General features: G+C 40.3%; 1 protein-coding gene across 3 annotated transcripts in view; it reads right to left on the reverse strand.

Moving 5' to 3' along the window:
• Pip5k1b (phosphatidylinositol-4-phosphate 5-kinase, type I, beta) overlaps positions 1-11,884 on the reverse strand; it is a 141,249-nt gene extending 129,365 nt beyond the window's left edge. For 2 of the 3 annotated variants that reach the window (XM_013018484.1, XM_013018482.1), the window contains exons 1-2: positions 9,170-9,177; positions 8,829-8,897 (exon numbers count right to left, since the gene is read on the reverse strand). In XM_013018484.1, coding sequence (XP_012873938.1) covers positions 8,829-8,897; positions 9,170-9,172 — 72 coding nt within the window. In that variant the 5' untranslated portion in view covers positions 9,173-9,177. Of the gene's footprint in view, positions 1-8,828; positions 8,898-9,169; positions 9,178-11,798 lie in introns of those variants that run through there. The other variant, XM_013018483.1, reaches the window with a different exon arrangement.
• Positions 11,885-12,903: the final 1,019 nt, after the last annotated feature.

The raw sequence follows: 12,903 nt of genomic DNA on the forward strand, positions 1-12,903 counted from the left end.
AAGGAGGAGGCTGCAATGCTTGGTAAGAAATGTACGCATTATCCTGCCCATGTAATTGTAACCCCTCTGTACAGTATCTTCACAAATAAAATAAAAAAAAAAGAAGTAAAATTGAAAAAAAAAACATGTCCAGGATCATAAATATCCTATAGAGCTGGACTTATATGTACCTTCCTCTTAGGTAAATCCCCCCCCTCCCTCCTAGAGTCATGGGGCTTGAACTCTGGGCCTGGGTGCTGTTCCTGAGCTCTTCAGCCAAGGCTAGCACTCTACCACTTGAGCCACTTCCGGCATTTTCTGTTTATGTGGTACTGAAGAATCAAACCCAGGGTTTCATGCATGCTAGACAAGCATTCTACCACTGAGCCACATTCCTAGCCCAGGTTAATTTTTTTCAAACCATTTTTTTTTCAGTCTTGGTAATAGCAACACTGAAAGGCATCTTCATCTTGGGGGTCTGTTGAGTGCATTGTAAAAGATGGCATTCCTATCTCTCTCCCACCTCCTCTTGACAACTTGCAGACAATAATGTCTCCCGACCTTGCTAAATGTTCCTGGGGTTGGGTGGGGGATGACTGCTGGTTGAGAGCCATCGGGATGGAGGTGAATTGTGTGAATAATTCTTAGCCAGTGCCTCTGCCCAGAGACCAGTATGGTTACAGTTCATGACAATCGGTGTCCAATGGACACACGTGCCCACTGAGTTCCAGAATTTTGTGGTTCTTTTTCTTTTTCTTTTTTTTTTTTTGGTTGGTCATGGGGCTTGAACTCTGGGCTTGGGCACTTTCCTGAACTCTTCAGTTCAAGGTGAGTGCTCTACCACTTCAAGCCACAGCACCACTTCCGTTTTCTGGTGGTTAATTAGGGATAAGAGTCTCACGGACTTTCCTGCCAGGACTGGCTTTGAACTGTGAACCTCAGATCTCAGCTTCCTGAGTGGCTAGGATCACAGGCATGAGCCACCAGCGCTGGCCAGAATGTGGTTCTTTTAGGACAAAGAGCATGTTTGGTCACTTTTAAAACAGTTTTAAAGAATTGGCAGAGCATAGCTCCCTTCTCCTCCCAAGTTTTGACATGGCATTTATCCAACTTTTGAATAGGTAATTCCTTCACATGGTTCAACATTAAATATGCACAATCAGTTGAATAGAGGGATATCTTCCTCCAACTTGAGCCCCCACTAATCCTTTTTTTTTTTTGTCAGTTGTGGGCCTGAACTCTGGGCCTGGGCCCTGTCCCTCAGCTCTTCAGCTCAAGGTTAGCCCTCTACCACTTGAGCCACAGCGCCACTTCTGACTTTTTCTGCTTATGTGGTGCTGAGGAATTGAACCCAGGGCCTCATGCATGCAAGGCAAGCGCTCTACCACTGAGCTACCTTCCCAGCCCATCCCCCACTAATTCTTGATAGTGGCCCTGGATGTTATCAGCTGCATGTCTTCTCAGGGAAGTTATATTTTATATAACTCCTTTAGAGTTATATTTAAACAAATGCTTCCTCTTACATCAAAGTGACTCTTGGCCATTGCCTTATCATGATTTGTTTTTTTTTAAACACAATAAAAGACATCTGTCCTTGTAAATGTGGTCAGGGCCAAGCATTAGTGCCTCCTACCTCTTCACTGCCTGCTGCCACAGACAGGAAAAATGGCTGAGACTCTGGAATGAAACCCAACCAAGGTCTCCAAAAATACAGTAGGAGAAAATGAAAGAAACTGGATCACTGCGGTGAAGGACTTGAACCTTCGTGTGTCCTGGTTTAGGTGATTTCCTATAAGACACGATGGAAAATGGTTAGAGACTCATTGATACCAATGAGTCAGCCCCTACTGTAAGCTCAACAGCACCTGGTATTATCAGAACCAGACTCTGCCAGGGGGCAGGCCCAGGAAGGAATGAGAAGCAGGACAAGGAAGAGTAAGGTGTGCCAAGGTTAAAAAAAGAGGGAAACAAATGGTGGCGACACACATTTCTGATGTCAATCCATGCCCAGGTGGCTGGGAAATGCTATTTCAATGGATGGATTTCAAAATTGGGACATCCTGTGGCTGGTGACTTTAATCATCTCCTTGACCAAGAACTGGTAGGTGACCTGGCATCTATCACCCAGCTTCCCAGCCATCTGTTGGTTTTGGAAGAGGGGGAGTAGACGGGGCTGGGGAATTTCTTTACATTTAAGATAGAGAAGCTTGGACCTCTGGCATCAATATTTTTATCTCAATTTAAACTAGCCTTAAAGCACACGTACACTTTACCTCCTGCTTCTTTACAAGGCTCTCACTTTGCGGTAAAACACAAAACATAAGCACAAGACAATATTCTTTCTCAAACCTGCTTGGTTCCACTCATGGTAAGAAGATTCTGGTAGTCACTGTGATTGACAATGTTCAGGCCCATGTTTATTGTGAGTTCTCAATATTTTTAATATTGAAATATTACTTAATACCTTAAAATAGTTTTAATATTTTATATATTGTTCAGTATTTTTCTTATAATTCCAGCACTTCAGAGGTTAAGGCCGACAGTCTGGGCTAGATAGCGAGATATTGTCTTAAGGACACAAAATTGAAAGCAACTTTTCCTGCCCTGGTTTTATTCCTGACTCTTGTCCAAGCAACAGAAAAGCCCTCCTGTGCCACTGACCACTGACCTCACGAATGTGCACGCTGCCATTGGGTTTATGAAGTCACTGCATCACATTAAGTCCTCCACAAGAAGCTCAGTGTAATTCAGCACCTACAAGTCACTGCCCAACATGGTAAGCGTGTGTACATATAACTAACTAAATGGCTACCTTTCCCAATTGCTGACCGAAGATAGGATCAGACCAGCCTCGCCTGTTCTTCCAACAAGCTATGCTCACCCCTGATGTACCCAGGCTCATCCAGTTCCCCCTCACACACACATAGTAAATCAGAAGGTGCAGTGGCCAAGGAGTGACCAAAGGCCAGTGAGCTAGGAGCTCATGAGGACTCACAAGATGAGGAAGTGAAATGTCATGCATCTTAGCACTTCATACCATTTACGTTATTCTGATAGTTCTCTCCCCCCCCCCCCCCGCCACACACACACACACATAGGGCCATATTGGTTGCTGTTGTTATTTTTCTCCCAAACAGACTGTAAAGTCATGGGAAGTAAAGCTTGCAAGCATTTCTTCGGTACTGTTTTCTGTCCTGCCTCCTTTCCTCCATTCAGAGGACACAGAGGTGGCAAACTAGCTGTAACTTATGGGCTGGCCAGGCCCCACAGGGCTGTGGCTCTACTCAGTATATATATAAATAGATACAGGTCTAGATAATAGGTATAGGTATCTTAAAGCTTTTAGTTCAGTTGCTCATTTAAAAAATGGGGCTGGGTGATGGTGGCTCACATCTGTGATCCTAAGCGACTCAGGAGGCTGAGATCTGAGGATCATAGTCCGAAGCCTGCCTGAGGATGGAGACTCCTATCTCCAATTAACCATCAGAAAACTGGAAGTGGTGCTGTGGCTCAAAGTGGGAGAGCACTAGCCTTGAGCAAAAGAGCAAAAGGACAGTGCCCACACCCCAAGTTCAAGCCCCACAATGGACACAAAAAGGGATTCTTCATATTAAAATCCTATTTCTGGCTTCCTAAAAAAATCTGAGTATATAGCAGCCCTGGGCATGCACAGCTGGAGCTCTAAGGAACGATGTAGTCTCATGATGACTTCCTGAGTTATATATATCACCCCTTTTTGCCTGTTTGCCCCCTGTAGGCTCTTATGGAAAACATTCAGCCAAATTAACAACATGGAAATACTGGGGTGTGTAAGTACAGTGAGGCAGCCCTTAGTGCCTGTCTTAAGAGTTACCCTGTTTGTGTTAAGCAGCTTAAAAATTATATCAGGCTTCTTATTTTAGCTTGTAGCTGAACTACATTGACCTCATAGATTGAATCTAACCCTTCTTCTTCGGCTTGCCAAGAACTGATAATGGATTAAGGAAATGGTCAACTAGAAGAGCAAAAGCAGGCGGCCTAAACAATCATGTGCAAATAGTCAAGACATAGAGAGTTCAGAATGATCTCACGGACACTGAGTGTTCCCTAAATGCACAAGGAAATCAGGACACTCGTGATGCTGAGTGCTGCTGGCAACTGTCCAGTAACTCTGGGGCTTCAATAGAAACCCAAAGCCAGTCTAGCCGGGGTCAGGGGTTATTATCTCTTTGATCACCCCATTGCAGACTTGTATCCTACGATTGTTTTCATGGCTGGTCTCCCCCAGTTAATTTTAAGTTCTCATAGACTCCTGTGGCATCTTAGCACAGTAGATGGGGTGTGGGGTCCTTAATCTGGGATACAGACTTTGGTTTCAGTCAGAAAAACACAATGGGGCATGGAGCTGGTGGCTCAGGCCTGTAATCCTGGCTACTCAGGAGGCTGAGGATCACAGTTCTAAGTCAGCCGGGGCAGGAAAGTTTGTGAGACTTTTACCTCCAAAAAACCACCAGAACAAAAAATTGGCTCAAAGTGGTAGAGCATTAGCCAAAAAAGCTCAGGGACAGCACCTAGGCCCTGAGTTCAAGCCCCATGACTGACAACAAAATAGAAAAAAGAAAAACACTAGAATGTTCTCTCTCTCTTTCTCTCTCTCTCTCTCTGATTCTGTTTTGCTTTTTCACTCATAGTTGGTGCTCTATCACTTGAGCCAAATCTTATTTTTGGCTTTTTACTAGTTAATTAGAAATAAGAGTCTTGGGGATTTGTCTACTTCAAACCTCAGTCTTCCAGATCACAGCTTCCTAAGTAGTAGGATTATAGTTGTGAACCACCAGCAACTTGGCTACTGTAGTTCTTTATTAAACAGATTCATAATACATGTCAAAGCTTTAGGATTGGAAAAGGATGTTAGTTTTGAGCCATTGAAAAAAGACATGTGTGTGTGTGTGTGTGTGTGTGTGTGTGTGTGTGTGTGTGCGCACGCGCTTGTGTATGCACATGTGCCAGTAATGAAGCTTGAATTCAGGGCCTCAGGCTCATGTGTGGCTTCTTTCTCAAGGATGGTGCTCTTCCACTTGAGCCATACCTTCACTTTTGGCTTTTTGCTGGTTAATTTGTCTGATGGACTTTTCTGCCAGCCCAGGCTGGCTTTGAACCTCAATTCTCAGATCACAATCTCCTGAGTAGCTAGGATTGCAGGAAGGAACCACCAGTCTCTGGATACAAAGACTTAGTAGATGAAGTGCCTGGTAGATTGGTGACATTCATCTTGTCTGTGGGCTGTCATTTCCAGTTTCACTGTCATTTGTCCATTTTTCAAAGCAAAGTTTCTATGCTCTCATTAAATGACACAGCAAGGTAAGTCCTGCATGGTGCTGATAGTAACAGTGAGTGAGCAGGGAACCCAACAGCTTTTCTTAGTTAGGGACCACTGATCCAATGAGATCCAATCATACTTCCATGGAATGTAATCCGTATTTCTCCATGTTGCTTGAAAGGACAATTCCCCTTGAAGATTTTCAACCAGGATTCGTTGAGTCTGACTATTCTCCTTACCTAATGCAAGGACTCTTTCCTAATAGGAAATGTGGTTAATGTGACATAAACAATAGCTTGATGATTTTTCCCCAGGTTTATAAAAGACATATTTCTCCTCTAACTATGTATAAACCATATGTTTAGTAATCACGCTCAAATTATGCTGGGAAATGATGTCTCACTTATTATCTAGTTTCTAGAATGTACATTTTCCCCATTCTTAAAAGTAGGGACTTGATTTGCTTGTGTCCTGCTTATGACAATTCTCCCATTCCTGGGCTTGTTTCAAAGCTCATGGCCAGCCACTGCCCGCTTCTAACTTCAAGGCCTTTCATCTGGGAAATGATTTATCTGGGCTAAGAGATAAACACATTTGCAAGAGCACATATTACCATCTTGTCTAACACCATCATTAACACCTCCTCTAGTTTGAAGATTGTTCTGCTTAATAGGAAAGAATTAAATTGCAAATTTAAACAGGACTTTGATCTCTCAGTAAAGCAACACTTGTTTTCTTTCTTGTTTTACTGAGGGCTAAGTACCAGCTTTTTTTTTTTTTTTTTTTGTCGGTCACGGGGCTTGAACTCTAGGCCTGGGCACTGTCCCTCAGCTCTTCAGCTCAAGGCGAGCGCTCTTCCGCTTGAGCTACAGTGCCACTTCTGGTTTTCTAGTCGTTTATTGGAGATAAGAGTCTCACGGACTTTCCTGCCCGGCCTGGCTTTGAACTGCGATCCTCAGATCTCAGGCTCCTGAGTAGCTAGGATTACAGGCATGAGCCACTGGCACCCGGCTTTAGACCAGCTTTTTTAGGGTGCTTTTCTTAGAAGGACTATATACTTTCTCCTGCATCATCTATATCCTTTTTAACTGTATTTTTTGTTGTTGTCTTTTCTGTTTTGGTACTAGGGATCCAACTCAGGATGTTGTACCTGTTAGACAAGTGCTTTGCCAGTGAGCTACAACCCAGCCCATATATTCCTTTTAAAATAAGAATTATAAAAACTTCCCAGTGCTATTCCACGCATGTGCGTATGTGTCTTCATTTCTTGTTATCTATTGAAAGTATTTGTTTTCATAGCATCTGAGTTTTTGCTTTTATAAATTTCTCAGCATTTGCTGAGTCAAATATCTGTGAGAGACAATAATGTTAGAATCCCATAAGTTATAGGATAAGCCTATCAAGATATAGTTTGTGTTACATTAATCACATTTTCTATTATGAACTGTTGCATTACTTTTACATTGTGAATGGCATTCTATTGATGACCTGCTTTGCTTTTAAATCCTAGGGCAGGGCACCTGGGAAAATGTCAAGATATCATGATTATGTTCTTCCTATTATGTACACATTATGAAGGAGCTCCTGTAGGTCAGACTGAGTCAAAAGTTCAGTACACTTGGATACTGATCTGAACCTGAGCTGAAGTTGTGACAGGCTGGCAATGTAAAAGGTTCCTCTACATTGGTCTTATGCTTGACCAAATTTATACAGTCTTGGGCAAATGAGATAAAATTTATTTTCCATCCTTGACTAAAAGTAACAATGCATTATTACCTTTTGTCAGGAATACACATTGTGTGTGTGTGTGTGTGTGTGTGTGTGTGTACTTGGCCTTGAACTTGGGGCCTGGGTGCTGTCCTCTAGCTTTTTTGCTGAAGGTTGGTACTCTACCATTTGAGCTGTAGCTCCACTTCTTGCTTGTTTTCTGGTTAACTGCAAACAAGAGTCTCTCAGATTTATCTGCCCAGGCTGCTTCAAACCATGATCCTCAGGTCTCAAATTCTCAGGACCATCTAGGATGATAGCTATGTGAACCACGAGTGACTGCCTTCAGATATACAAATTTTATAAGGAATAATGTAATATTTCTGAGTTCTTTTCTCTAACCACATCATCCTTTTGGATGACAACATCCTTTTTTTATATTTCTAGCTTTTGGCTAAGTGAAAACATCAGATAAAAGACATGCCAGGAAAAAAGAACATATTCTTTCGCATAAAGACTGAACAGGAAATGCCTCCTGTGAGTCCTGTGGCCTGATATGTGGTCAGGTCATATGATTATGAAAAACAAAATAAAAAGAACAAACATCTGTTCGACCATCCCTCGAGAATAAAAGGGAAAAAGGATTTAAGATATAATAAACCTTCAACACTCAAATCTTACTCCTAGGAAGGCAGGGAGAAAGTACTTTGAAAACTTATCATGTACAGCCAACATGTAATCAGGAGTAGTGATATTTGGGGACATTATCTATAATATTGTTTTGGAACATTAGCTTGTTTTCTAGGAGTCAAGAATTTATCAAATCCAAAGGAAAGACATACTGACTGGGAAGCCTGAAAAAAGAGATCTGTGTGAAATTAATGAGACATAAAATTGGAAAAACTTGAAAAACAAAAGGAGGAGCATTTCATACTTCAAGTTCATTAAAAATTCAAAAGTAGAAAATGCTTAAAATGTTGATAGAAAGTAGTCTAAGGAGTCCTATACTGGCCACAAATCACTGTATCACCTTAAGAGCCTTCTTCTTAGGAAAGGAAGGTTCTTCAAATAACCATCTCCTTTCAATTATGTATATCACTATCATTATGCAGAGAAATGCCCTCCCCAGAAGAGGACAAATTCTCTCACATAAAGACTGAACAGGAAATGTCTCTTGTGAGTCCCGTGACCTGAATATGTATGTGGTCAGAACATATGATTCATGTGTTTTATGAAAAAAAACAAAACACCCAAACATCTGATTAACCATCCATCAGGAATAAAAGGGGAAAAGAAATTTTAAGATATAATAAACCTTCAACACTCAAATCTCTTACTCCTAATCCCTAAGACCTATGCAGGTGTTACATTACATGCCAATGAGCAAGGGAGGTTGCAGGACGCATTAAAGTTACTGACCACCTGACTGTAAGAAAAAAAAATGGTCCTGGATATCTAGGGGCATAATGTCACCTCCCAGGTCCTTTGGGGTGGCAGAAGAATACAGTTTGAGAAAAAGCTCCCTGGCCATAGCAGGCTTTAAGGTAAGAGGGAGCTATGATAGGGAGAATGTAGGTCACCTCTAGCTGGATTCTCCGATTCTTCTGGAAGAACTGTAGACACTCATCTGAGCCCTGACAGACTCCTGGCTTTCAGAACGACAGATAATGCATTTGTGTTATTCAAGTCACCATGTCTGTGCCAAGCAGATATAGTTGGCAACGACAAGGCAAGCAAACGTCTCTGGAGGGAGAGGGAGAGGAGCCCGTACAATGCTAGCAACACGTCCAACAGTAGAAAAGAGCTTCCTGAGGTGAATAAAGAAAGAAAATAGGACACTCACCTTTTTGTAGGTTTTCTCTTCATTTTGTTTGGCAGGTGCTGCATCCCCATTTTCAGCAGCCGACGACATCTATAAGAGAAAAATATTCCCATCTAAGTGTAAACTATAACTTGAAAATACAACATTTTAAGATGATAGCTAACTCAAGAATGCATTTTCAAGCTTTGTTTTCCTTGCAGTTACCGCTGTTGTTTCTAAAAAAGGAAAGAAACTTTCAGGATACTAAAAACAAAATCGGTGTTCCTCAATCTTTCTAGAACAATGCTTCTAAATGGTTTTGGTAGAATAATTCACTCTGTAAAGCTTGAAGCAAAATGCTACAGAAGATCCAAAAACCATACCATGTCAAGAAGTTCCTTCCCACAAAGCCATTTAAAAATTATCATCTGGATATGAACACTTACTATAAAAATATCTGGAAAGTACCAAAAAATATGAATCAGAAAAAAAGCACTCTTAATTTGACTTCCCTTAAGCAACCTCATTATTCACATTTCTAGCATTCATGTTTCTAGCTTTTGTTCTGTGGAAATAATATAATGCCATCATGCTCAGTATTTTTCAATGAATACTGATGTCATAAGCATGTTCACATTTGATCATCAAAATCTCATGGTATTTATTGCTATAATACAACAGCACCTGGACCTCCACCTTGTCTTCAATACTGTAGTTATAATGATGATACTGAAGGACAGTTGAGGCAGTTCAAGAGTTTGGTGTCTGCAAATAATACAAATAATTATTCTGAGCTTGCATCTTTGTTGCTGGTGGGTTTTTTTTTTTACTAGATTCTTGGAATTACTAAGTCATATTGTTCAGCTTTTACTATCTACTGCTAAGTCTACCCACATTCGTTGCTATGACCTTGTTTCAACATACATTTTACAATGACTGCTATCACTGTAAATATCTGCTGATTTGACAGGTGAAAGAAAGCCCCCCTCCCCATTTAAATCTGCATTTTTGAAAATGACTAGTGAAGGGCAATATTGTTTCTGGGTCATTTTAAGCTCTTTGTATCTCTTATTTTGAGTTTCATTTTTTTTCCATCCATCTATTTGGGTCTTACAGTTTTAGTTATTGATTTTTTGGATCAATAATGGTTATTATTATTAGTGCTTTCTTGAATGTTTTTAAATTTTAAGGTTATTCATCAATTGCTAAGCACATTATTACTATTTCCCTCATGTTGTATGTCTTTTTGTTTCTTTTATAGTGATGGCACACAGAAGTTTAGCACTTCTACATACAAAAACTATGAGTATTTTGCATTTTTTCCAATGCTTTTAGGTAAAATACTATTATCATTAAGAGACTAAGACTTTCACATTTGATTTCATCTGAATTTTCAAACTAATTACATCTGCGATTAAGAGAATAACCGTATAATCAGGAAACCACCTTACTGAAAGGTCTCATTTTACATTGTAGGAAAGATATTTAACACACCAAGAGGAATAAAAATTCTGACTTTCTTACCAGTCTTTAAAGCACATCTATAAATCCTGGGTTTTCAATGCAACATTTGTTACATCACAGAATTCACCAGTCACTTCTCTCATTGGAGCTGAATAATTGGGTTTGCCCCTAAGGTCATGAGCCTGATGTGACCCAAGCCATTTGGGAGAATGAAAGCATGGATCACACAAACCCACCTCACTATGTCTATTACTAGCTGCCAATCAACTCACCCATATCCCCTCTTCATTTTCCATTTTTCTCCCTGTCCATTTAACCTGTCCCTATTAGAATGGGACGTACTAAAGGAGAGCTGGTCCATAAACGAATGCTTCCCAATATATCTGCTTAATTTGCTTAAAGAAGAATTGATTTTTTTCTACTCTCCTGGGAATAACATTTGGTGGAAACTGAATAAAATCCTAAGAAAACTAACAGGTTTTCTAATAGCAGCCCAGGGTAAAACACTATCGTTCTATTTCATACAACCAAGTTCATGAAGGCCTCCCTGAAAAACGCTGCCGCAAGCACCACCTCTAATGTACTGCAACTTTTTGTTTTTAAAGATGGAAGCACTTCCAGAGGGTCTCTGAAAGTATGCCTGAAAAGGATCCCAAATGAGAAATTGATAAAATGGCGTGATGGAAGGGCAGGTGATGAAATGGACTCAAACTACCTGTTATTACTTTGGAAACCACACCTGACTTTATAGTGTGAAAAAGGAGGAGAAAAATGGTCAAACTTTCATTTAAAACATTAATCTTTTTTTAAAAAGGAGCACAAAGCAGATGATGATGATAAACAGGGCCATGATTATCATCAGGATTCCAAGTTGTCGTTTTTCCTTCTTTAGAGTGATATTGGACCCAGGTCACACAACATGAACCAGGCACATCAGGTAGGAGACACAAATGAACTCCTCAGGGAGAAGCTAGGAAACTGGTCACATGGTCATGGTGGCTGCTATTTGTGCTTATTAGACTTCATGCTACAGGCCAATTATACTTCATCATTTGCAATGAACTAGTGATTTGCTGTGGAAACCAAGGTAACTAGAGATCAAAAACATTGTGTCTTAGAACACTGTAATTTCAGATTTCTCCATACATAAAACATAAAAGATGGAAAAGAGGCAAGACATTCCCAGACACACAGATGATAAGATTATAGATATATTCGTCATCTTCAGTGTTAATATTTTGCTATATTCTCTAAGTATACATTCAAAAGAGAAGGAAAGCATTCTTGCTATTAAAAACATGTCCACAGATAGTAATTAATGGCAGAGCCACATCTCTTGGGTTTTATTCCTTCAGTCATGCTGACATTCACTAAATGTCCATTTCTGTTGTTTGAGGTTTGCTTTAAATTTGGTAATTTCAAAATTAAAGGTCATGAACTAGATACATATTTTATTTAGCACATTTGTAAATAAACCTACGATAAAAAAGCAAAGGCTTATGCTGTGCCAGTCAGAATCAATTAAAAATATAGAATTTAGTTCCTTACCTTTGTCAAGGGAATGGCAAGTCATCTGTTGTTGGTACTAGTGGGTAACCTATTCATTCTGGAAACTGTTTTATTTCCCAGGTTCCTGTTAATATAGAAATCATTGATTAGTATTTATTCATATCCCCTGCTTTAAATCCCCCAAAGAATCTGAGGTTCATATACATACATACAACATAAGCAGCTAAAGTTTTTTGTTTTTGTTTTTGTCAGTCCTGGGTCTTGAACTCAGGCCTATGCACTGCCCTTGAGCTCTTTTGCTCAAAGCTAATGCTCTACCACTGCAAGCCACAGCATCATTTCTAGTTTCTTGGTGGTTAATTGGATAAAGAGATAAGAGTCTCATGGCCTTTCCTGCCCAGACTGGCTTCAAACCATGATCCTCAGATCTCAGCCTCCTGGAGTAGCTAGGATTATAGATGTGAGCCACCAGTACCCATCAAGCAGTTAAAATTTAAAGAAAGAGATGTGTGTAAAGGGAAGCAAAAGGTAGGCAACAAGATGATCCCACTAGTGAACCACCCTTTGAATGAAAGCCACGTGATCTGATATGATGCAGAATAAACTGCATCTCTACAGTGACTCCAACATCCCCAGTTTCCATAGCAAAGGAAGACACATCAGCAGCTAGATGCTCAATGTCCAGAAGAGAAGAACAATACAGTTGTTCAAACCACAGATATTGTTGGACTGAGGGGCTGGAGGCACATTTTCCCATGGGTTTTCAGAGACGAGAATTCTCTTCAAATGTGGACAGAGCTTCAATATTGTCCCTGTCAACTGTGGTTTTTTTTTCCCCTTCAGTTGCTTAAATGATACAGCTTGAAAGAATGGTTCAATAAATCTCTTTGGCTATGTTTTATATAAAACATTCTATTGTAATCAACTTTTCAAATTTCTTTTCGTGGCACTGGGGACTGAAACCAGGGTTTTATATACATCAGACTAGTGTTCTACTGAGCTACATCTTCAAGGCTTTTTATTTTGAGGCAAGGACCCACAAAGTTATCTAGGCTGACCTCAAACTCAAAATCCTCCTGCCTCAGCCTCCTGAGTAGTTGTGAATACTGGCATGTATTACAATGCCCTGCTGGTAATCAGAGTG

This window comes from Dipodomys ordii, unplaced genomic scaffold, assembly GCF_000151885.1.
Source record: "Dipodomys ordii isolate 6190 unplaced genomic scaffold, Dord_2.0 Scaffold40, whole genome shotgun sequence".
In the NCBI taxonomy this organism is placed as follows: domain Eukaryota; kingdom Metazoa; phylum Chordata; class Mammalia; order Rodentia; family Heteromyidae; genus Dipodomys; species Dipodomys ordii.